Here is a 23,091-nt window from a genome sequence, read left to right on the forward strand (position 1 = left end):
TCACTTATCCTCAGACACACAGCTAGTGGGGTGCAGTCCCCACCCCACAGATGGAAGGCAATAATTGGCCTCATTACGTGGCTGGAAGAAGTCCCTGGGAACCCAGATTTTTCTGTCTCCAAAGCTAGGCTCTTACTGCACTTGTTCCGCAGAGGAGGAAGATGTGGCCCTGCCCTCTGGAGCTCCTAGTCTGAGGTGAAGCTGCCAGACAGAGTACAGGCAGTTCAGGCAAGGGCCAGAGGGGAAGCCCCAAACTCCATTGCCTGAAGGGCCAGGAAGAATCCAGAAATGGAACAAGGGGGCCACATGTGTGGCAGCTATGTGAGCATGGAGACAGTAAGGAGGGGAGGGGGCTGTGACCACATGAGGGCTCGTGTCCTCCTCCAGTGGGGCATTCCCATAGTCCACCCCAGGAGCAGCTCCCTATGGCCAGCTCTTTGGGTTTTGAGAGAACTGGAGTATCCCGATTTCAGGGTGAACTCATCTCCAGATCAGAGAGACAGTGCAGTAAAGGGATGGGATATTGAGATGGAGGGACCCCTGACCAGCCGGGAAGTGGCTAGGCACGTCCAGGGAGGCCGCTGCCAGGTGCTGCTGGGGAGGGGACTGGGGAGGGCAGAGGGTGGGGGTGGGGCAAGGGGCCTTGTGCACAGAGGAAGCGAGCAGCGGGCGCAGAGAGGGACGAGCTGACCAGGGTGGCCCGAGGGTGGCCCCTACGACGCCATCTGGTCCTTTGGGACCCACGCCCACCATCCTGGCTGCAACACTCCCCGCCCCCTCAGGCCTGTTCTCGCCACTCCAGGGTCCAGGACCGGGGGTCCAAGGTGAGGAGGGGGAGGCCTCTTCAGGCGGCCCGGGATGGGGCTTCACTAACTGAGTGTCATCTAATTGAGTGCTAATTAAGCCCAATTTGTACCCTGGCCAGGGGCGCCCTGAGGCCGTGCCTGCCCTTCACGGGGCGGCAGGGCCCCAGCTGGGAGCCTCCCGCTACACTCCTGCGGCGACAGTCGCCAACCCCGGCGCGGACGCGCGCACCCAGGGATGCGGCGGGGCGAGTGGCCGGGTGGGGAAGGGTTAAGCCCACCGAGCTCGCGGCTGCCTAGAGCGGCGGCGGCGGCGGCGGCGGCGGCGGCGGCAGCGGGGGCCGGGGCGCGGGGCCGCGCGGGCGGCGGGCGGGGGACAGGATGCGGATGCCGGGGGGACTTCCTGTGCCGGCCCCCGCCGCCCCCGCCCCCGGCCCGGCCGCTACCCGCACGGACGCACGGCCGGCGGGTCGCACGCTCGGGCGGGCGGGCGAGGGAACGGGGACCCCGGCCCGGCCGCGGCGCCCGCCGCCCGCGGGGCCCGGCCCAGGCTGCCCGCCCGCGGGCTCCCGGCACCTGTGGCCGCCGGCGGACCCCGGCCGGGCCCGCGCTGCCCCGGGCTGAAAAGACGCCGGTGGCACCCAGCCCCGCCGACCTCGGGCCGGGCCGTCCACCGGGGCCGCCCTCGGGGCCGCCCCGCAGCCCTGGGCGCCCGCGATGGTCCCGCACGGCCGGCCCTGAGCCCCGCGCTGGTTCGGGGCTCGGCCTCCTCCAGCGCCCACCCCAGGGAGCCGACACCAACTTCTGCTCTTGAACTCCGCTCTGCCCCCTTCTTTTGGCCCAGGGCGACCTCGGCAACCAGACCGCGGCAGACCCTCCTGAGTGCCCAGAAAGGCCCCGGGGTGGCCTGGCGCCTCCCCGGCACTTTCTGGATGGAGGCGCCTCGGGAAGGTGCTGGCTGAACGCTTTGGCCTTCACCTTCCAGCCCCCGCTGACCACACCTCCCCTAGTGCAGAGGCTTCGTGAGGAGCAGGAAATGCTGTACCAGGTGAGGCCCAGTGGGTAGGACAGCTGGGTGAACCTAGGGACGCTTCTCTTAAGAGGCTTTGGACTGGATTCTGCAGGGCTAGGGAGACCTGGAGTCACCCTGTTAGGAGGGGAGGGAGGACTGGACATGGGCACACCTCTGCAGGGGCCAAGGTGGACGCAGGAGAGAGGCGGGGAGCCCTCCAGACCTCAGGACTGCCTGGGCACCGGGCCAGGCAGGCAGCCCGCCAGTTCCGTGGGTCGTGGTGCCCTGGAAACCTGCCTTCCTGGGAGCTGAGGTGGCACCTGGACCGACCCACATGGCCTGGAACTGCTGGTCTGCTGGCGGCCTGGGAAGGTGGGGTGAACCCCCAGAGCAGCCTGGGAGGCAGGAGGCCGGGGAATTGAACAGACTTGTCAGTGCTTGGAAGGGGGCTAGGGGAGTGTGAGATGGACAAGTCTCTCTTTTTTCTGCAGACTTCCCCAAATGTCCCTTCTGGGAGTGCAGCTAGCCACCTTAGTATCGTCCCTCAGTGACACACAGCTGCACGGGCTGCCCCGGGTGTGGGGCTGAATGCGGGCCCTGCACAAAGTCTGGAGAGGCAGGACTCCTTGTGCAGGCGAACGGGCTGGGGATCCAAGCCTCTAGGCCACCCCTGCTCATCCCTTTCCTGGCTGTGGACCACACAGTCCTCCTTTCCAGCAGGGGTGAGCTGCCAGCTCTGGGGGGCGTCGAGGGAGTTGGTGCCCCTGGGCCCGGGGCTCACAGCACTCCCACGCATCTGAACAGCTTCCTTCCTTCCTCAGCACAGCTGGCTCCCTGGGATCTCGGTCTGACTGCCAGGATGGAGGTAGGGCCAGCAACCAAGACCTTCGTGCTGGAGCTTCGGTGTCTTGAAGATGGGGGCTCAGGGCCTGACACCCTCTCAGGTGAGGGGCTGGGGGGGTGGCCTCTGACCTCCTAAACCAGGAGATGGTCCTCAGGTCCCCAGCGAGGATCCTTTGACAGAGCCCAGGCCTGCCACAGCTGGGAGGGAGCCCTGAATGGTGGCGGGCAGCCTGCTGTCTGGAGGGGCGCCCACCTGGCAGTTTCGGGGTGTGGAGGGCAGGCTGCACCCACTCACATCGGCAGGTTCACCTCGAGAGAGCAGGTGGCTCTCTCAGGCTGCAGTCTTGCTGGTGAGGGCTGCTTGGCAGCGCAGATGTTCTCAGCCCCTGTCCCGGACCTGGATGAGTGCTGGCTGGGACCCTCTGCTGTTTCCCCAGGGCTCACACAGCCTCCATTTTCCTCCCACTTGTCCCTGGCTCCAGACTCAAGGTCCCAGATTGAATTCAGCGGCAGAGGGGCCCTCTTGTCATTGGCCGCGTGGCTTTTCTTTGGCCTCTGACCTCGTCCACTTTTCCTTGACCTCTGCTTCCATCCAGCTTTCTCCCCTCTTGCCCAGAGGCAACTGTGGCCCTGCAGAACCTTCCAAGACCCCGTCTCTCTCTGGGACCTGCTCTGGGCGAATCTTCCATGGTGGCCACACTCGTGGGACTCGACTCCCCACCCTGGGCTTCGAGGGTGCTGAGTGAGGGGCTGGGGCAGGGTTGAACAGAGCATGAAAAGGACCAAGGGAACTGGAGGGGTTGGATGGGGATGTGTGGACTTAACTAGGACTCTTTTGGCTTTTTTTTTTTTTTTTTTTTTTTTTGCCCATGCTGCGCAGCTTGCAAGATCTTAGTTCCCTGACCAGGGATTGAACCCGCACCCTCAGCAGTGAAAGCTCCGAGTGCTAACCACTGGACCGCCAGGGAATTCCTAGGACTCTTTTGGCTTAAATATTTAACTGACAAAAATCTCGCGAGAGCAGACACATCAGGTGACACTTAAGTATACATTTACTACAACATTGTTTAAAATGCCATAAGAAGTCGGGAGTGGCCATATGGCCAAGCACTGTCCTAGAAATGAGAGGACCCACACAGAGGCGTGATGTGTCCCTGCTGCCCCCGGAGGTGGTGGGAGAAGGGAGTGTCCATGTGACCTTCGATTTGCCGAGAAAACAGGTTTTCATGGCTGTCTTCCCTCCCTTCCCGCATAGTCCCACCTGGTGTGAGTGTATAGGAAAAATGCATTCACTGATCCATTAGTCTAAGCAAAGGTTATTGGGAATAGTTTCCTAAAAGGGAATTATTTACATGTAGATATCCCTTGGCTTTATTAATTCAATATACTCCTGGAAAAGTAGCCAGAAAGCAAAATTTACAAAATCAAACCTCTACTTTCCATTACAAAATTGAAAAGATGATATTGTAGGAAGAACAGATGTTGAAATCAGACTTGGGAATGGAGAAAGCCTCTTCGGATTTTCTGATAACACAGCAGGAATGCTCAAAGTGAGAAACTGCGTGTGGGTTTTGTGAAACAGCAACGGAATGAGTCCTGGTTAGCTGAGCTTACACTACGTCCTGTACCGTGCTGGGGCTGCACATTTATCGCCTCTAATTCTCACGATTTCCCTGAAAGGGATTTGTCTCCTTTAGCAGATGGGGAAATTCAGGTTCCCAGAGGTTAAATAATTGGCCAGTTGCCATGTTGACTTGGGGCTGTGAGTTGGTCCTCTCCATCCCAGAATAACAATCTAAAACACTTCCAGCCTAAGGACTGTTTCAGATGGAGCTAGTTATATCCTCAGTATTTCCAAACTGTTTGTTAGTTTTCAAACCCATTCCAAACCCACAGGGAGAGGGATTTTTCAAGCACCTGCTAGGGGTAATGTCAGGGCTCTTCCTGCTTCACTCATTAAGCTGTTGGTGTGGGTGTCCCTAAGCTATGTTACAGACAAGGAGGGCCCTGAACCTGCAGGAGGTTAGACAGCTGCTAACTGGTAGAGTTTTTCTGAACTGAGGACTTCCGACCTGGAAACCTCGCGTTCTCCCTGACACTTTGGTGACTTTTAGAAACTGCCGCAGAAACACTTCCAGGCAGCCTTACAGAAATTCTTTATTATGTACAGAGAAGGTGAGTTCCATTTATTTAAGGTGTGACCTTAACTGAGGTCTGAGTTCAGCATGGGCTTGTGGCTTAGCCGTGGGAATGGCTGCTTCACTGTTTCCTACTGGATGGCGGTTAAGCCCGAAGGACTTCTCAGGGAGTGGTGTTGGGGAGCCGCAGGCACCCACGGTGGTGTCACTGCCAAGGTCTAAGGCATGGAGCCTGTGTGGAAGAAGGCCCAGAGGAGAGGTCAGGGGGCTGGGGTCCAGAGTGATGTGATCAGCTGTCCCTGGGGCACATTTCCAAGCCAACTCCGCACCTCTGGGCGTTTCCGTTTCTACCATGCCGCCATTGTCACTTGGTCCAGTGTTTTGGGGTCCCTGCTGAGGCCTCGGGAGTGTATCGTAGAGTGACTGTACACGGGGCAGGGTAAGGGGGGAGATCCTGGGAGTCTGGATCGGAGAGCTGCCTGTAGATCTTTCTCTCCTGGCTTCCTGCCATTTCCACTACAGGTGGCAGCGGTGGGAGTGAGAGTCAGGAGGAGGAAGAGGCTCAGGAGAGGAACAGCAGCCCACCGCGGCCAGCAGTCCCAGCCCCGACGGAGGCCGGTGCAACCGCTGAGGGAGCCCCGCCAGAACAGCAGGAGTTGCAACCCCAACAGCTAGAACAGCAGCCAGAGCTGCAGCAGCAGCCACAGCAGGAGCAGCTGCAACAGCTGCAGCCACGAGACCAAGTGTCAGGACATCAGCCAAACTCGCAGCAGCAACAGCAGCAGCAAGACGGGCAAGAGCAGCCGCCTCGACCACAGCCGGAAAAACCCCAATCTGTGCAACAGGAGCCACTGAAACCGCAGCTGCAGCTGATGCAACAGCAGAAACAGTTACAAGAGCAGCACAGGCAAGAGCACCAGCTGTCACAGCAACAGCAGGAACAGTTCCAGCAGCAGCAAGATGGGCAACAGCAGCTGCCTCGACAGCAGCCAGAACTACAGGAAAATCCCCAATCTGTGCAATATGAGCAGCGGAAACCACAGCCGCAGCGGCTGCAACAGCAGGAACAATCACAGGAGCGGCAAGTGCAAGAACAGCAGCTGTCACAGCCACAGCAGGAACAGTTACAATCACAGCAGCTGCCACCACAACAGCAGCAGTTGCAACAGCAGTTACAGCAGGAACAGTCACAGCTGCAGCAGCAGGAACAGTTACAGCAACAGCAGACACAGTTACAACCACAGCAGGAACAGTTACAGCTGCAGCAGCAGCAGCAGTTACAGCTGCAGCAGCAACAGTTACAGCAGCAGCAGCAGCTGCAGCAGCAACAGTTACAGCTGCAGCAGCAGGAACAGTTGCAGCAGCTGCAGCAGCAACAGTTGCAGCAGCAGCGGCTGTTGCAGCAGCAGCAAGAACAGTTACAGCAGCAGCTGTTGCAGCAGCAGCAAGAGCAGTTGCAGCTATTGCAGCAGCAGCAAGAACAGTTGCAGCAGCAGCTGTTGCAGCAGCAGCAGTTACAGCAGCAGCAGCTGCTGCAGCAGCAGCAAGAACAGTTGCAGCAGCAGCAGCTGCAGCCCCGGCCACTGGAGCCAGACGCGGAGGAGGAAGAGGTGGAGCTGGAGCTCCTGCCGGTGGACCTGGGGTCGGAGCAGGAGCTGGCGCGGCAGCAGGAGCTGGAGCGGCAGCAGGAACAGCGGCAGCTGCAGCTCAAACTGCAGGAGCAACTGCAGCAGCTGGAGAAGCAGCTGGAGCAGCAGGAGGTGCAGCTGGAGCTGAGCCCGGTGGAGCTGGGGGCCCCGCCGCCGGAGCTGCAGCTGGAGCTGACCCCCGTGCCGCCGGAGCTGCAGCTGGAGCTGGTGCCCGCCGCGGGGGGCGGCGCTGCCGCCGTCCCCGGGACGCCCGCCGCGGTCGTGGTGGCGCCCCCGGGCTACGTGGTGCTGCAGGAGCTCATGGTGCTGCCGGCCGTGTCGGCGCCCTCGGTGGTGGCCATCCCGGGCCCGGCGGGCAGCGCGGCCCTGACGCCGGCCCGGCAGCGGCGGCGGCGGCGCGCCCGGGACCGGCCGACCATCTGCGGGGAGTGCGGCAAGGGCTTCAGCCGCAGCACGGACCTGGTGCGGCACCAGGCCACGCACACGGGCGAGCGGCCGCACCGCTGCGGCGAGTGCGGCAAGAGCTTCTCGCAGCACTCGAATCTGGTGACGCACCAGCGCATCCACACGGGCGAGAAGCCCTACGCGTGCCCGTACTGCGCCAAGCGCTTCAGCGAGAGCTCGGCGCTCGTGCAGCACCAGCGCACGCACACGGGCGAGCGGCCCTACGCCTGCGGCGACTGCGGCAAGCGCTTCAGCGTCTCGTCCAACCTGCTGCGCCACCGCCGCACGCACTCGGGCGAGCGGCCTTACGTGTGCGAGGACTGCGGCGAGCGCTTCCGCCACAAGGTGCAGATCCGCCGCCACGAGCGCCAGCTGCACGGCGCCGGCCGCTCCCGGGGCCTGGGCCTGCTCCGCGGCGCGCGCGCGCCCGCCGGCGGGGCCCCGCGCGCCGAGCAGGCTGCGGACAAGGCGCCGTGACCCTGGGCGGGCGCCGCTCCCCCTGCCCCCCACCCGGGAAGCGCCGCGCCCGCTAGGACGTCTTGACCCAGTTCCGGGGTCTCGGGACGTCCTGGAATATCGCCGGGAAAAGGCTGCCATCCTTCTCCCGGGTCAACTGAGTGGTCGGACGGGTTCACCCTCAGAAACACTCCACAGGAGAAAGTCGACGAGGCTAAAACAGCACGGATGTTGCACATCAGTACAAACAGCACACGGTTCAGATTCGGCATCGGGTACCGATGGGTGAGAGAAGTCGGTCAGGGAAGCCTCCCTGGGAAAATTGGACTTACTGGAGATGAGAGCCGCAGGGGAAAAATTCCAATGACAAGACGAGACAGTGGGTGACGTTCGACAGAGCTCGAACACTGACCAGGGAGTCCGATATACGTGGTACAACGCACGTGAAAAGGATTTGGTCCTGGTGAAAATTATTTCATGGGAAAAAAAGGAAATGTATCTGCACTACGTAGAAAACTGATCAAGGCATTAAATTGTCCTCAATGGCATTTGCCTTGAAAATACTTCCTAGAATGAAAATTCATCAGGGTGGATAAAATCCTGATTAAAATGTTTGTGTTCATAAACACTGGGTCCGAGTGTCCGCTGGGTCAATGTGCAAACGCCAGGAAGTCCACTCTGGGCGAAGGTGAAACCTTCCTTCCAGGGCCACCCAGGCAAGCCTCAGGCCGGCTCTAGGCCTCTTTGCTGCCGTGTTCCCATGCCCACAGCCGCTCCCTAATGCCTCTTGAATAGAAGCCTGGGGCTGAAGCAGAGGGCATTCTGGGAGTGCTGTCCAAGGTCCTAAGGGGTGGTCCCTCCATCCTTCCCAAAGAGCTCCGGGTAGCCCCACCCTAGCCTCCCTTCTCAGATGCCCTCCAGGGACTGAGGCTATGGGGTCGGGGCCTTGAGACGCAGGGGCAGGTTCTCCCAGGCCAGGCTGTGCAGAGGGCTGGCCCGAGTAGACCCTGCCTCATCGCCGGGAGTCAGAGGGAGAATGTCAGGGACAGGGATTGGAGGCAACAGAAATGCTCTTTATGACAATTTTGTAAACATCTGCGGCTCAGTCAAAGCAGCAGCAATCATGATGCCTTGTGGAAAGGCAGGATGATGCCAGGGGCGGGGGGCACCTGCCACCTTAGGCCCCCAAGCCCTTCCTGCTCTCGACTCCCCCATGTGGCTCCTTAGATGCTGCCCTGCTGTCCTCCCTGCTTCTCCTTTACTAACAGAGCCTGCTACGTTTTACAGATGTGTTGGTAAGTGAGAAACAACGAAAAATAAATAAAAATGAGGAAATACCTTGTCCTGCCTGTGTTTTCACCTCTGGGTTGTATGGGGCTTCGTTTCTCTGGCACATTTTCCTGGTCGCTCTAGAAGCAAGGGACTTAGTATTCAGACCTGTGCCCAGTGCTCCTCACCCTAGAGCCTTCTTTCTAGCCTGAGACCCTTGGTGGGGGATGGGCTCGTTCAGTAAAACCCTCCTGGGAGCAATGAGGACCAGAGAGCGGACGCTGGAGGAAGCGGGTTTTGGCGTCTCCATGGCCTTAATAAATCACTCACACGTAGACCCTGTTTCAAGGTCTGCTCCTGGGGAGCCCACCTTAAGACTGACGGTGTTGACAGCAGTCTTAGCAAGTGGAGTCTAAAGTGGGGACCCTGGGCTTGGACCACTTGCCCATTGTAGCAACAGGGGCCCCCTTGTGGGTGGTGACCCCTGGCCACTATACTGATGGACAGGACAGGATACCAGGTGAGAGGGGATGCCCCAGCTCATGCGGTATCTCGAGCACTTCAGAGATGTGAGAAATGGTTATTATAGGTACTGTGGAATTGGTTGGTTTTGCTGAGCACCATTAAAGCCACGATGAGGGTAAAAGAGAGGCTCGGGACCACAGTTATCAACTGAAGGCACAGAGAGACCGTCAGAAGGCCTCCATGCAGTATTTAAAGGGACTCAGTTCTTTCTGCTAAGTGTCGACTACCAAAGACTAGGCACAAGACGTAATGCAAGAGTAGTGAAACTTCTGGCTTGGATCGGGGTATCTGGGCAACGACCTTGAGAACACCAAGCCCCAACATTCCCCTCAACTCTGGGCAGCAGATGTGACCCGATTTCCCTTGCTAGAAACACCAGCTGTGCCTCTTACCTTGTCCAGAGACCATGCAGAGGTCTGGTTGAGGCAGATGTCTTTCAGGACAATACTTGCCCTCCTATAATGAGGTTCTAGGCCCGGCGCGGCCTGGCTGGGGCAGCACTGGCTCCGCCAAGGAAAGGAAGGGATTATTCACCAAAAGACCTGCAAGTCCTGGCTAATACCTACCGGCGGGAACAAGGGAAGCACACCTAGGAGTGGATCTGGAGGTTGAGGGGCTGGGAGTGGGTGGCATATTAGCCTGGAGATTGAGACACACCTCTGTGTCCCCCTGGGTAGTGCCCTGGCAAGGGCACCTGGAGCTGGCCCTACTGCTCTGCTGAGGTGACCACTGGACGCTTGGACATGACGATGGTCCACATTAAGTGAGCTGGGGTTGCCAGGACGGCCTGGGCAGAGTGTTGAGTTAAAGTATCGGAAGTCTGGAGAAAATAGATGTTTTATTCCAAAGAACCCATTGTTGACTATGCTCTGGGAGAGCCCAGAGGACCTCTCCTCCTCCCCGTGGAGATAAGCAATGTGCAGGTGAGAAGGCACTGGCTTCATTCAGGAGCTGAGCAGAGGCTGCTGTCTGTAGACCTGGGCTGACATTAGAAGTGCCTTCACGGAACTGGACTCTCTCGTGTCAACAGGGTGGCAGCATCCTTGGAGTGGCAGCGGCCAGCTGTAATGCTTAACTACCAGGACAAGGTGGACATAGTTACTGAAATGGGCAGTAAGCTTGGGATGTTGACCAGAAGGCCCAGGCCTGAAGGGATCCATGGTGATGGGTAGCAGACAATGGTGTTCCCAGGGACAAGATGGGTGAACAGCCAACTAGGCTATTGCTTGATTTATATTAAAAAAGAAAAAAAAAGTGGTGACCTTGAAGGCCAATGTCAGCTTCCCCAATGGAAAGTCACAATCTCTTTCCCAGTTCCTAGATCTGAGCCAGAGCCCACTGATCACCGGGGAAGCTGGTCCCCTGGGGAAGGACTTTACGATGCAACAGTTCCCAGTATTCGTATAGAGTAGTGTTTCCTTGGTCCTTCCCCCAAATAGACCTGGGTCCATTTCCCTGAGCAACCATTCACTGAGAGGACAAGGGTATCCAGATCTTTCAAGCAGGGGCTCTGGCCCCTTGGGGGTAAAGGTCTGAGTAACCCCATCAGACAAGCCACCTAGACCAGCAGAGATGCTAAAGGCAAGGATGGGGAAGATGAGAAGCATCAGCTGGGGCCTCAGGGGCTGTACGTGACCCCACCAGCCCTTCTCCAGTCAGCGTTCTCCACCCAGAGTGGAATTCACATGGGACGGGAGCGGATCTGTGTGGGTTAAGGAGGGCCTGGGACAGATGTTGATTCTCTGCCCACCTCTCCTTGGACGGGTCCTTACAGACGTGCGGTCCCCCCACCCCGCCCCACCTAGCTTCCCACAGCAGCGCCCGCAGGGGAAGGGGACGGAGCTCCTAACTCTGAGGAGTGTGGGAGCGTGAAAGCCCAGCTCCCTCCTCAGGTCAGGACAAGGCTGCGGCACCACTTCTCCCCCTGAGGAGCCCTGGGATGCCATGGAAGCTTCCTTCCCTCTGTGTGGCTGTGCCTGAGCCCTCCCTCCCCCTCACTCCCCTTCCCTGTGCTGCGTCCCCCTCTCTCACCAGCTTCCCCTGGCTGCATTTCCTTGAGTAACCACTGGTTCGCAAATGATCTTCCATGGTCTGGTCCTGGGAAACCTCAGACAGGTGCCAAGACAGGAGGGGAGGCGAAGCTGGTGGGCGGGCGAAAGTCGTTCCAGCGGCAGGGTGGACAGGCCTCAGGGGTTGACAGGCATCGCTGAAGAGCTCAGAACCCAGGGGGAGAGGGAGACACAATGGAATGGGCCGCGGGGACAGAGCCACGAGCTCTGCCACGGGGACCCAAGTGGCCTCACAGGAGAAGTCTTCCTGGGTCAGAAGGTGTCTTTTTGGTTTTTGTTGTTGTTGTTTTTTGGCCACACAGCATGTGGGATCTTAGTTCCCCGACCAATTCCACGCCCCCTGCAGTGGAAGCTTGGAGTCTTAACTGCTGGACCGCCAGGGAAGTCCCAGCAGGTGTTTGCAAGGTGAGGGCTGGAGGGACAGCGGGGCTGGCTGTGGGGTGGGAAGTATCCAGACGGAAGTCACGCTGTGTGTGAAGGATCAGAGCCGGAGAAGCTCTGGATGTGGTTAGGAATTAGGAACTCCAAGGGTTTCCCGAGGGCCAGATGGAGGTGCTATGGGAGACAGTTGTTGGGCTGAGGGGGTGGGCTGGGCAGGAGCTACAGTTTGTGGAATCACATGATTTTCAAGCCAAGAAGCTTATATTTAATCCTATGGATCAGTGTTTCCCATACCTTGGACATTGGCATATTGTATCTATTATTTTCACCTATACTACCATTGTCTTAATATTTGTCTTAAATGACTGATTTTGTTCTTAAACAGATGTATGTAAAACGGGAACTGGGTTTCACCAGTACAGATGGAAGGCCAGTGGGGCAGCTCTGTGTGTCAGCTGGGCTGAGCCAACCACGTTTCCCAGAATCCCCTTTTCTGTCTCTGGTTAAGGAGGCCACACTCGGGGGCCTGCTGGGGGCAAAGAGAACACACACTGGGTGTGCAAGAAAGCAGTTCTAAATACAGTTACAACCACGTGACCCGCTGCAGAAACCAGGGCTGTAATAGTTCTCAGCGTTCCGCCCTTATTTTGATGTGAATCTGTTCATTTACGTATTAACCATTGTCTCCCTTTCCTTCTCCCATTTCTCTACCATCTCACATAAAATACAGTCATAGTAGTTAATTTTATAGCTCAGTATTTAAGTTACAGAGAATTACAGGTAGAAGGGAAATGACGGCACTCAAAGATGGATAAAGGGACTTTGTGTCCTCTGGGGGAAAGAGCTGGTGTGCTTTGGTTGCACGGGAGTGGTTGCACCATTGTAGTTGGACTGGTGTGTTTGCTGGTTAGGTATGGTTTGTGGTTGTGGTTTCACACACATCTGAGGCCATGTTAGTGATTGCGCTGTGATCCATTTTCATCACATCCTCTCCCTTACGCTGTAAGAATTCCCTGTTGAACCACGGATCTCTGATGGGCTTCACAGGAAAAAAACCAACCAGTCACACTTAAAAATAGAGAGCACACGTCTGATTTTAATTCCCAACAATATAACAATATAATTCCCAACAGTAGAAAACATATATATATATATATATCTCTCACATCTAAGCAATCATCTTCAGGACGTGGCATTTCCATTTATCACTGGGAGGAGATGTGTGATGCTGAGATGGGAAATTCACAAAAGTTCTGCAGTGCATCCCGGCTCCCTTGGAAGGCCACCTGCAGAGACCCCTGAGTCTCCACTGGCAGAGGCTCTTCCTCTAGTCCTGGGAGTTTGCACAGCTGTCCTCTCCCCATCTTCTCTCCCAGAACCCATGGGTTTCCAGCAGCATCCTTGAAGGTGACTGCAGGGTTGAGATTGAAGACCTCCTTACTTGTATGGACAAAACCCCATCAGGAAGCCCAGCCATGAACAATCTCGGGGGACACTCTCCTTCCGACTCCCATGCTGGGTTCTCTGCTCCACGGCTAAATGTGGGCAGGTTCCAGGGTCTGTCGGAGTCTGCTCCTTCCCTGTCCACAACCTTACACCAGGCGGCCTCGCCTAGCCCCCTGCCTTAATTACCATCCCTTTACCCCAGACTCCCGATACGGCTCTGATACGATTCTCCCCAGAATTTCTCAGCATCTCTCCCACCCCTACTTGACTTCTCCATTCCAATAGCATCTTAGACTACCTAGGTCTGCTCTCTGTGCCTGCTGTCCCCAGGATGACTCCTGAGTCCTGAAGCCAGCCAAGTGTGGACCCTGGAAGGCCCATGAGCCAGGCCCTGCCCCTGGGGTTCCTGCCCAATACTGATCCCCGCCTTCCCCTCTCCTAACCCTCCCCTACCCTAACCCTCCCCTACCTTGCTCTTGCCAGTTTCCCTCCTGAGCCCTAACCCTAACCCGAAGTCGCGGAGGAACTCTGCTTTTCTGGGTTTATATCACACCTTGGCCGTTCTGTGCTGGCAGCCAGCTAGACCTGACTAATTCCTATGTGTTGGGAGACATCAAAGGAAAACATAGAGACAAGAACATTAAGAAAAGGAGTCTTCCTTGGGAAATTTTGTAAAGGAGTCCAGACCTTACAAGTCTGGCTCATCAAGTGAAAAAAATACAGTGGGAAAAATTTTTTAACCCCCAAAATTACTGAGTATAATTAGTCTCAATTATTCATATAATGATCATATCTGCAAGGGTTTGCAAAAGGTAGGGAGAAGGTTGTTTCTATGAGGGGGTCAGGCTAGGACTCAAGGTTTTACCTATTTTAGGCACTAGTGTGAGACAGAGGGACCAGGTACGAAGTCCTTCCTGTCTCTTCGGGATGTGTTAGTCACAATAATGGCAGTACGGCAGGGTGTCATTCTGCTTCTTAGCAATCAGGTAAATATCTCTCTGGGCTGACCCTTGGGCTGTATTTGTGCCATATAAGGGGCTGGCTGGCTAAGCCCAGAAGTCTCTGGTAGAACAGAGAATCTCCAGGGAATAAGATAAAGTCAGACTTTGAGTCAGCCTGCCGTCTTTCAGAAACTAGCGATGGTCCTCCAGTGAGGACTTGGGGATTGGAATTCTAGCCACCAGTTACTATGTGACAACTTTCCTTGCCTTTAAAATGTGAGCAAGAGGGTCTATTGTTCTGGGTTATTGTGTGTCAAACAGGTAAAGTAATATATGCGAATAAACCTGGCATACAGTAGACAGTTGGAATATGTTTGTTACATTGAAAGCAAGACACCAACACATACTCTTTCCTCTGGCTGGATTTTCTATGAGATAAGGCTTTCTACTATTCCAAGATTTAAAAGTTTAGACACTGTAGAAATGAAGATTTTGTGAGGCCCCCAGATGGTAGAAAGGCAGAGTGATGCCCTTTGGATTCTCCCTTGCAGGTAGGGCCTGGTAGGGTTCCCAGGTAACTTTATCCATCCTGTGACATCAGCCACCACCCAGGCATCTCCCCAAAGCCCTGGACCTGAGGATTCATTGGTCTCCCAGACTTGGATGTTCCAAAGATCTAAAGCTCAATCATGCCACACGGAGCTCTCAATCCCTGGCCAAGCCTGTACCTCCTGATTTCTCCCTTCAGTGGCTGGCAGCACCATCCACATGGAGACATTGAGACACAAACCCAGGAGTCCTTCTAGATGGCCCCTGCTTCTCCTAACGCCCTCTGTTTCAGTTAACAATTGCTGTGCAATAATCCACCCCAAAACAGTGGCTTAAAACAACAGATACTGTATTATTTCTCACGGTTCTGCAGGCTTCCTGGGCTCAGCTGGGTGGTCCTTCTCCATGTGATGTTAGCCAGGGCTGTATCATCTGAGGGCTCCGTGGGGCTGAGACATCCAGAAGGGTTCATCACGAGGCTCATAGTTGATACTGGCGTTCAGCTGGAAGCCCAGCGGGGCTGTGCCCTGGGGCACCTACACGTAACCTTTCCATGTGGCCTGGCCATCTCTCAGCAGGGTGGCTGGGTCTCAAGAGACCTGGGCTTGGAATCTGCAAGACTTCTTAGGATCCAGCCTTAGAAGCTGTGTGGTGTCACTGATGCCACATACTACTTATCGAAGTGAGTCACCGGTCCAGCCCAGAAAAAGGGGAGGGAAACAGAGTCTACTTCTTGATGGGAGGAGTTGCAAACCATTTTCAGGCATTTTTTATCTACCACATGCCCCATTCACGTGCACCAAGTTTTGCCTTGAAATTAAGCACAAAAGTTTCATTCCAACTCCCTTCTGTATTGTTATTTCTTCAATATTCAAGAATCACTCTGGGGACGTTGATCGATATTAGGCACTAAAGAAAATCTCAATAAATACGTAAGGTTGAAAACGTGCAGGCCACATTTTCCAAAATAATGCAATATTTAAAGTAAAATTAAATTGTAAAAAAAAAAAAAATCACTCTGGTAGTTCTGCTAAAAGCAGTAGCCCCAGGTCCCCATCCCACTGTCACTCCTTTAGGTCAGGCCACGCTCCTTCCCATCTCTGCCCTAAATTTAAACATGTGTTGAATTTCTCAACCACTGATGATCCCTTCCTGTTCTCTTTGTCCTTGTGGACTTATACCTCCTTTTCCTCCTTTACTGTACTTTTAGTGATGTTTTGGGAGGGAAATGTAAATGGATGAGGTCAGCTCTCCATGTTTAATCAGAAATACCTGCCTTCAGTTTCCGGCCCCTTTTAATCCAGCCTCCCCAGCATTTATCACGATGGTGATTCCAAAACACCAATCCGCCGATGTTCCCTCCTCTGGCTAAACTCCTTCTGTGGCCCTCTTTTCCCTGGACCAATGTTTGTGACTTCACTCATTTTTACCATATGGACCTACCACTTGTACTGTCATTTACTTGGCAACGTTCTTTAAATCCGGTCACTTTTCAGCTGAGGTTAATTTATTTTAAGGCGATTATTGATATAGTTGGATTAATAGCTACCATACTTGTTACTGCTTTCTATTTTTTGCCTTTGTTCTTTGAATCTTTTTCTGCATTCTCTGGCGTCAGAGAATTAAATTTTTTTTTTCTTTTTTTTTTTAGTGATTGTCCTGAGTTTACAGTATACATTTACAACTACTTTCAGCTCAGCTGGGTGGTCCTTCTGTTTCATGGGATATTGGCTGGGGCTGTATCACCTGAGGACTCAGTGGGGCTGAGACACCCAAAAGGGTTCACCACGAGACTTGTAGTTGAAACTGGCGTTCAGCTGTGAGCTCAGCGGGGCTGTGCACTATACTATATCATGGGAGATAGATATATCTTATGACAGGGTATTCCCAATTCCTACTTCTTCTCCCTTATAATACCCCAGTCATTCATGTCATGTCTCCATGTGGTCCTCCTGGAGGTAAAACTCACACAAGTGCAAGGCCTTCCTAAGACTGGAACCTCTGGAATTTTTAAGTCTCAGACTTACCGCACCGAGGCCCTAACAGTTTGTCTGTTACAGTTGAAGTCTTGCTGCACCAGCACCGGCTCCAGTGCAGTTTCTGCTCCTGCAGGAGCTACTGCGCTAGTAAGCTGTGATTCTCTGTATCTGCTGTCTGTCTCTCCAATTTTGGGGGGCAGTGGTTTGCCCCATGATTTCAATTCTCTGATGGATCTAGGATGAGTTGTTGATTTTCATTTGTTTTCTTGTTGTGATGATGGAGTAGTGACTTCCAAGCTCCTTAAATGTTGGACCAGAAACTGGAAGTCCTGCTAAATTTATTCTAAAAGCTAAATTCATTTACCGTAAATGGAAAACCAGTGTCACTTGACATAAATAGAAGGTAGTTGTAAAAAAAAAAAAAAAAACAATGGAAACAAAACGATGTTGTTAAACTATCTTTGTTTAAATGGGAGATGAGCAAATGTCTGAAAGGTGTTAGAGACCAGGGAGCCCCAAACAGAGACTTTCTCTCTGATGTTATCAGAAGAAGGAGAAGAGTATAGGTAACAACTGCTTCCGAATGGAATTCAGTGTTACTGAAAGTCCCTTCCCAGCACCTCCTAAAATGATCTCTGTCTCACATGACCTACAGGAGAAAAATCTAAATTCCTTACCTCAGTAAAAGACATTTCAGACTCTGGACCCTTTTTATCTACTAGGCTCTTTCCTACCACATTCTGCCAGGCACTAAAAACTCTGGCCATAAATTGATTTACCCTGCCAGTTTACTTCCAAGTTATTTATCTGTTTTAGGAATAAGTAAACAATGATGTAGTAAGTATATAAACATGAACCAAATTTAAATAATGCAAGTTAAACTGCCCACCAATAATTTGTGCCTCTTGCTCCCAGCAGCATGGCTTACAAGGCTGTTGAGTGACTGACTCGGGGGAGGGGAGGGGAGAAATGGAGTGGGGTTAGGTCATCCATGGCCTTGGGGAGCTGCTTGACCAGCCCCGGACCACACTCCTCCTCTGACCTGAGGACAATCACATCCTTGGTGTGCATAGATTGTTGCTTAAATGATCTTTCCTGTTACTCGGTGCTGAACTCAATCTTGAGTGATTTCCCAAATTCACCTGGAAAAGAAGTAACTTTACCTATTTATTTATTTATTTTTGGCTGCTCTGTGCAGTTTGTGGGGATCTTAGTTCCCTGACCAGGAATCCAACCCATGCCCCCTGCAGTGGAAGTGTGGAGTCCTAACCACTGGACCACCAGGGAATTCCCAAGAAGTAAATTTAAACACATCAAAATAAGGTGTAAGAAATCGAATGGTCTCCAAAAAATAAATCAGATACTTTTGCATTAATAAAATTTCCTTTCTTATAGATCTATAAACCTTTTAGTGGATGCATATAAAAATGTATCCACGAAATCAAGTTCACGGCGGGAGTGGGGTGTGTCATCTGCCTAGGTGCTGCTGTGCCCTCCACGGGGTATGCTGGTGGTGAGGAGGCTGTCAGCCATCCAGTGACTGCCATGAAGTTCATTCTGTGTGTCAGCCTTCCTGTGGCTCTGCAGCAGGGACACGGGATGTGAGAGGTACGAGGCATCTAGGTGCATTTGGAATTTGTGAGATCCAGGATGTCTCTTTCGGGGCATATGGGCTTTGATCTGTCCCCACCTTTGCACAGACTCATCCACAGGCGTGCACTGCCTTCAAAGGCTGGCCCCCCCAGCTGGGCAAAGCTCCCTCCCACTAGACTCTTAGGACATGCTCCGCTGTCACCACCTTCAGGCAGTCCTCCTGGGTTCTCCTGCTGTGGGCTGACAAAGAGTCTGGCACAGAGGAGTGCTGACCAACGTCCCCACCCAGCCCCTACATGCCCCGTGTAGGGAGAGGGCAGTAGTGCCACTGTCAGAGAGAACCAGAGAATATCACCTAGGGAATGGTGGGGGTGAGGATTCTGATCAGATATCCAGGGTGGGGATTCTGGCTAAACTCACTTGACAGGATTTCTGCTAAAACTGGGCAATGCAAAGATAGACACGGGAGCCCCAAAGTGGAGGCCTAATTGAGATGAGGCTCAGACTAAAAGTTTGGTGTGGGAGAGAGTCTTTGTCACACTCGGCTCATGCCTCATCTCTCTGCAGTCCACACCCTATCGCTGCCTGTTCCCTTCTGCCTGGACTTGAACCTCTGCCTCTGTTTGGTGAACATTTTTGTCATTTCTGTCTGCACCCAGGCTGGGAGGGGGCCGTCTGCTCTTCCTTTCTGCCCTCTGGCAGTCCCCTGCCTGTCCTGTCCCCAGACCTGGCACAACCACTCTCTGCCAGCCTGCCCTGCACTGCTGGGAGGGAGGCTAGGATGGACTCGGGGCCGGGCAGGGGCAGGCATCTGAGGGAGGGGCTGGGGCAGGGAGGGGCTCCCTCCGGAAGGACAATGGGCAGAATTCTTCACGATGGTGTCAAGGATCACAGAACCAGGAGGTGTTCCCAAACTGATCAGGTTTCCCCCCATCAGCAATTCCCATTTCCACAGCTTAACTCTGTCACCTTGTGCTACAGACTGAATGTTTGTGTCTGCTTCCTGCTCCCCTCACCCCTCAAATTCACACGTTGAAGCCTAATCCCCAACGTGATGGTATTAGGACGCAGGGACTGTGGGATGTGATTAGATCATGAGGGTGCAGCCCTCATGAAGGATATTAGTGCCCTTAGAAAAGGGACCTCCAGAGAGATGCCTCACCCTTTCCACCGTGTGAGGACTCAGTGAGAATGCTCCAGTTATGAACGAGGAAGAGGGTTCTCATCAGACTAAATGCGCCAATGCCTTGATCTTGGACTTCCCAACCTCCGGAACTGTGAGAAATAAATGTTTAGACCACCCAGTCTATGGTAACTTTGTTATAGCAGCCCAAATGGACTAAGACACTTTGTTACCTTGAAGCCTTGTCATTTTCCACATGGGTTACCTCAACAGCCTTTGGACAGCACCCTGCATCCCATCTGGACCCCTGCTATTCCCACCACCCCCCCTCACCATCCATCTTGGTAAGTGACAAACCACCCCTCCCTGATGCCATTGCTGGCTGCCTGCTGCTGTGGTGCCCCCACTGAGATGTGAGGCCCCAGTCATCGGATGGCCCCACCCCCTCCCCAGACTTGCCCCAAGCTCCTCACCTACAGGCTCTTGCTCAGGCCAGGTCTCCCCTGCCCCACTGCATCCCAGTCTCTGGCCATCTTTCAGGTATGGCGGAAATGCCATCTGTCTCATGAAGGCGTGGGGACCTCCTCACTGCAGCTCCCCTCAGCTCCTGGCCCATGGCTCTCACAGTTGGGACCTCAGGACTTGCCCTCCTCTGGGCATGGAGGCCCTGCACCCCTCACTGCTCTGTCCACCCTTCACCCCAGACCAGCCCAGGTGGCAGGCGCTGGAGGAGCTCACGCTAAGGCCAGCCCTTCCCCCTGCCGCTTCCCCGCTGCCCAGCCCGCCTCCACCAGCCCCTTTTCCAGAACTCCGACTAACAGGTTAGTGCTGGCCAGGCCAAGCGGCAACGTCCAGTTTGGGTCTCTGTTTTCCTTGTTCTTGCTGCTTCCTGCTCTCTCGGGCTACAGGCCCTGGCAGGCCCTGTCCCTGGGACACACTGCCAACCACCCCTCTCCTCTCTTCCTCTGGCTCAGAAGCAGCTGGTGCAGGGTGGGCCAGCCCGGATACAGGCCCACTCACCCTCCCTTTCTCCCCAGGCAGCCTCGTGTTGGCAGAAGTCTCGAGTGGGCCTGGGTCCCTTCTTGTGATGGTCCTTGTGTTTCTGGCCCATCAGCTGCCCCTCACAGAACCAGGCAATTGGAAGGACTGGGGCACATCTGGTTAGCCCATCATGTCCAAAAATGGCATCAAACCCCTACTCCATTTCCAATTATCCACAACATGGAATACTGACGCCTTGTTTTCATTTATAATTGTTTTCAAAGGGCTCTCTATCGCTGCCAGGCAGGATCGTATATTTGAGTTCTGAGAGACCCCATGGTAAATTCAGATGGCCCTAAGTGGGTCTCTCTGTGGGTGGTGCTGGAGCCTTAGCTGAGTCTGGCTTCACGAGTTGGGTCACCAGGTTCTCCTGGGAACGCAGTGAGTCCTGCGGGCCTTCTCGATACTTCTCTTCCTGGTCCCACCCCTCCTAACCTCTCTCTCCCATCCCCTTTCACGCCTCAACCTGCAGCCTTTCTGCCCCCATCAGGTTCTCACACGTTTCTACACACGATCCTTAGGGATGACCTGGTGAGCCACGGCCTCCCCACCAACTGGAGTAAGCACAGGGTCCAAAGCTCATCGGGTGTGCAATGCATATGGGCTGAGTGTAAACATGTGGACACACACCCAGATCAAGAATTCCCGTTGAGAATGAAGGAAAAGCAAGGATAGGGCTGCTGGCCTCGGAGGGAGTGAAGGATGCTGTTGAGAACCTGAGAACCCACAAGAAGGGGTGGCCAGAGAGGGCCAGTGGCCAGGACTTGTTGAGATTCATAAAACCCAAGCAGCGGGGTCACGTGGTGCTTTCTGGAACATCACTGCGAGATGGACTAAAAGGGGGAGGGGAGGAGGAGCTTCAAGGCTGGAACCTGGGTCTCTGCTGTCCAGGAGCCCTGTGAAGATAGGCCTTCCTGGCAGGGGTCCTGCCCCATGGTCTGTGCCTACAGGCACCTGGGGGCAGCAGCCCTGACCCCTGGCAGCTCTGGAGTTAGGTGGCTGTAAGGGTCAAGGCCAGGTGACTTCGGGTCATGAGAGGCCCAAGCGTGGCCCATTTGGGACAGCCTAGCACTGCCCTGAGTAGGCACAAACGTGACGTCGGGCCCGGGGGAGGGGTGGGGGGGCGGGTCATCTGCAGAGGCTCAGCCAGCCCAAGGCCGTTGGCAAGCCCCACACATCCAATCCAGGTCCAGTGGAGAACAGGCCTGGAAGGAACGGGGTCAGATGGGGTCACAAGAGTGGGGAATTACATTTATTTGATTCTGAAATAAACACAGATACTAAGGACCCTATCAAGTGGCTTAGGTCTTATTCTCACAGAACAGTGGGCGGGCTACCTGGGCACACCCGGCTCCTGTACTCGCAGGCGCGGGGCAGGGGAGGGGTGGAAGTTGACCTCTGACCTGGAACACACTGAACACAGTGGGCTGTGTGGTCACATCACTCAGTGTCCTGGACAGGACGAGCTTTGGGGACTCTGCCTGTCACAAGGCAGGAGGAAGGAGAGGCTCTGGGGGGTCTTGGGGAGGAGACCCTCAGAGAGGGAAGGAAACCGAAGCGCCTAGGGTGGCAGCCTCTGCTCAGCCTCTGGAGGATGGCGGTCAGCTGAGGGCAGAGACTCGGGCAGGGACAGGGAGGGCAGGGCCTGCTGAGCGGGCAGGGTCTGGTGGACTCCAAGCCTGTGAAAATCTGCAGACACACAAGGGGAAGAAATCGGGTCTTAGGTTAGGGATCAGGTGGGAACAGGCCAAGAGGACGTCTGAGGAGATGCTGGGGCACTGTGGGCTCCCTGCCTGCCAAGCTGGAGGGTTCTAAGGCAGGGGTGAGCTGTTGGTTCTCTGCTTTACCTGCCCCATCCCCCATTTGTTTTCTACCTGGCTCTGGGCCCCGACTCTGACTGCATCCCCTGGGCTCCCCTGCCCCTCACATTAGGAGTGGATTTGACCAGTGGGCAGCACAGGCAGGGTGGGAGAGGGGAGGACAGGGCTGGCGGAGTCTCACGTCAATCCCAGCTCCCACCTGGTGAGCCATCTCCACGGCTCCAGCCCTCTGCAGGCCCAAGAGCATCCTTCCCTCACCCACCCCTTCAGGTCCAGGTGGCAGACTCTGGTGCCTCCATTCCTGTTGCTCCCCTTTACCTGGCCTCTGCTACTCTTGTGAGTTATCTCACCTTCGGATCTTCTCATTGGAACCACCTGGGGTGAAGGGTGGGGAGGGGGTCCAGGGTTCCAAAGCATAGAGGACCACAGGACCAGAGGGGGGTGCCACATAGAAGTGGGCCTACAGAAGGGTCGGGGGGACGGTGGGCATGGAGCACCTCAAAGCCGAGGCTCATCCACAGGGGCTGCTCACTTCTCAGGTCCCTGACCAGGGCCCTGCAAACCATAGGCTCTACATTGGCAGAACTTCTGATTTTTTCCATCTTTTTTTTTTTTTTTTTAAATATTCCCTCTTCCTCACAGCTGCAGCAAAGCAGAGGTTCTTCTTCTTTTTTTTTTTTTAATTAATTAATTAATTTATTTTTGGCTGTGTTGGGTCTTCGTTTCTGTGCGAGGGCTTCTCTAGTTATGGCAACCGGGGGCCACTCTTCATCGCGGTGCGCGGGCCTCTCACTATCGCGGCCTCTCTTGTTGCGGAGCACAGGCTCCAGACGCGCAGGCTCAGTAGTTGTGGCTCACGGGCCTAGTTGCTCCGCGGCATGTGGGATCTTCCCAAACCAGGACTCGAACCCGTGTCCCCTGCATCAGCAGGCAGATTCTCAACCACTGCGCCACCAGGGAAGCCCTTTTTCCATCTTTTAATGAGAGACCCTCAATTTTTAAGTGTTATT

General features: G+C 54.9%; 1 protein-coding gene across 5 annotated transcripts; it reads left to right on the forward strand.

The window, feature by feature from the left end:
• The first annotated feature begins 1,434 nt into the window (after positions 1-1,434).
• ZNF853 (zinc finger protein 853) lies at positions 1,435-8,671 on the forward strand. 5 transcript variants are annotated; one of them, XM_061209437.1, is made up of 3 exons: positions 1,435-1,851; positions 2,637-2,759; positions 5,319-8,671. In XM_061209437.1, the coding sequence occupies exons 2-3, from the start codon at positions 2,675-2,677 to the stop codon at positions 7,364-7,366; spliced, it is 2,133 nt and encodes a 710-aa protein (XP_061065420.1). In that variant the 5' UTR covers positions 1,435-1,851; positions 2,637-2,674; the 3' UTR covers positions 7,367-8,671. The 5 variants fall into 5 exon arrangements, with proteins under 5 accessions (XP_061065420.1, XP_061065419.1, XP_061065422.1 ...); XM_061209436.1 differs by having other exon boundaries at positions 2,642-2,759; XM_061209439.1 differs by lacking the exon at positions 1,435-1,851 and adding an exon at positions 2,414-2,537.
• Positions 8,672-23,091: the final 14,420 nt, after the last annotated feature.

The sequence above is a fragment of the Eubalaena glacialis genome, chromosome 13 (assembly GCF_028564815.1).
Source record: "Eubalaena glacialis isolate mEubGla1 chromosome 13, mEubGla1.1.hap2.+ XY, whole genome shotgun sequence".
Taxonomy (NCBI): Eukaryota; Metazoa; Chordata; class Mammalia; order Artiodactyla; family Balaenidae; genus Eubalaena; species Eubalaena glacialis.

What these genes read in the sequence shown, in the direction of transcription:
- ZNF853 (XM_061209436.1), top strand. An exon ending in AGGGCCTGACACCCTCTCAG is followed by an intron (nt 2,760 to 5,318) that starts GTGAGGGGCTGG and finishes TTTCCACTACAG; the next exon opens with GTGGCAGCGGTGGGAGTGAG.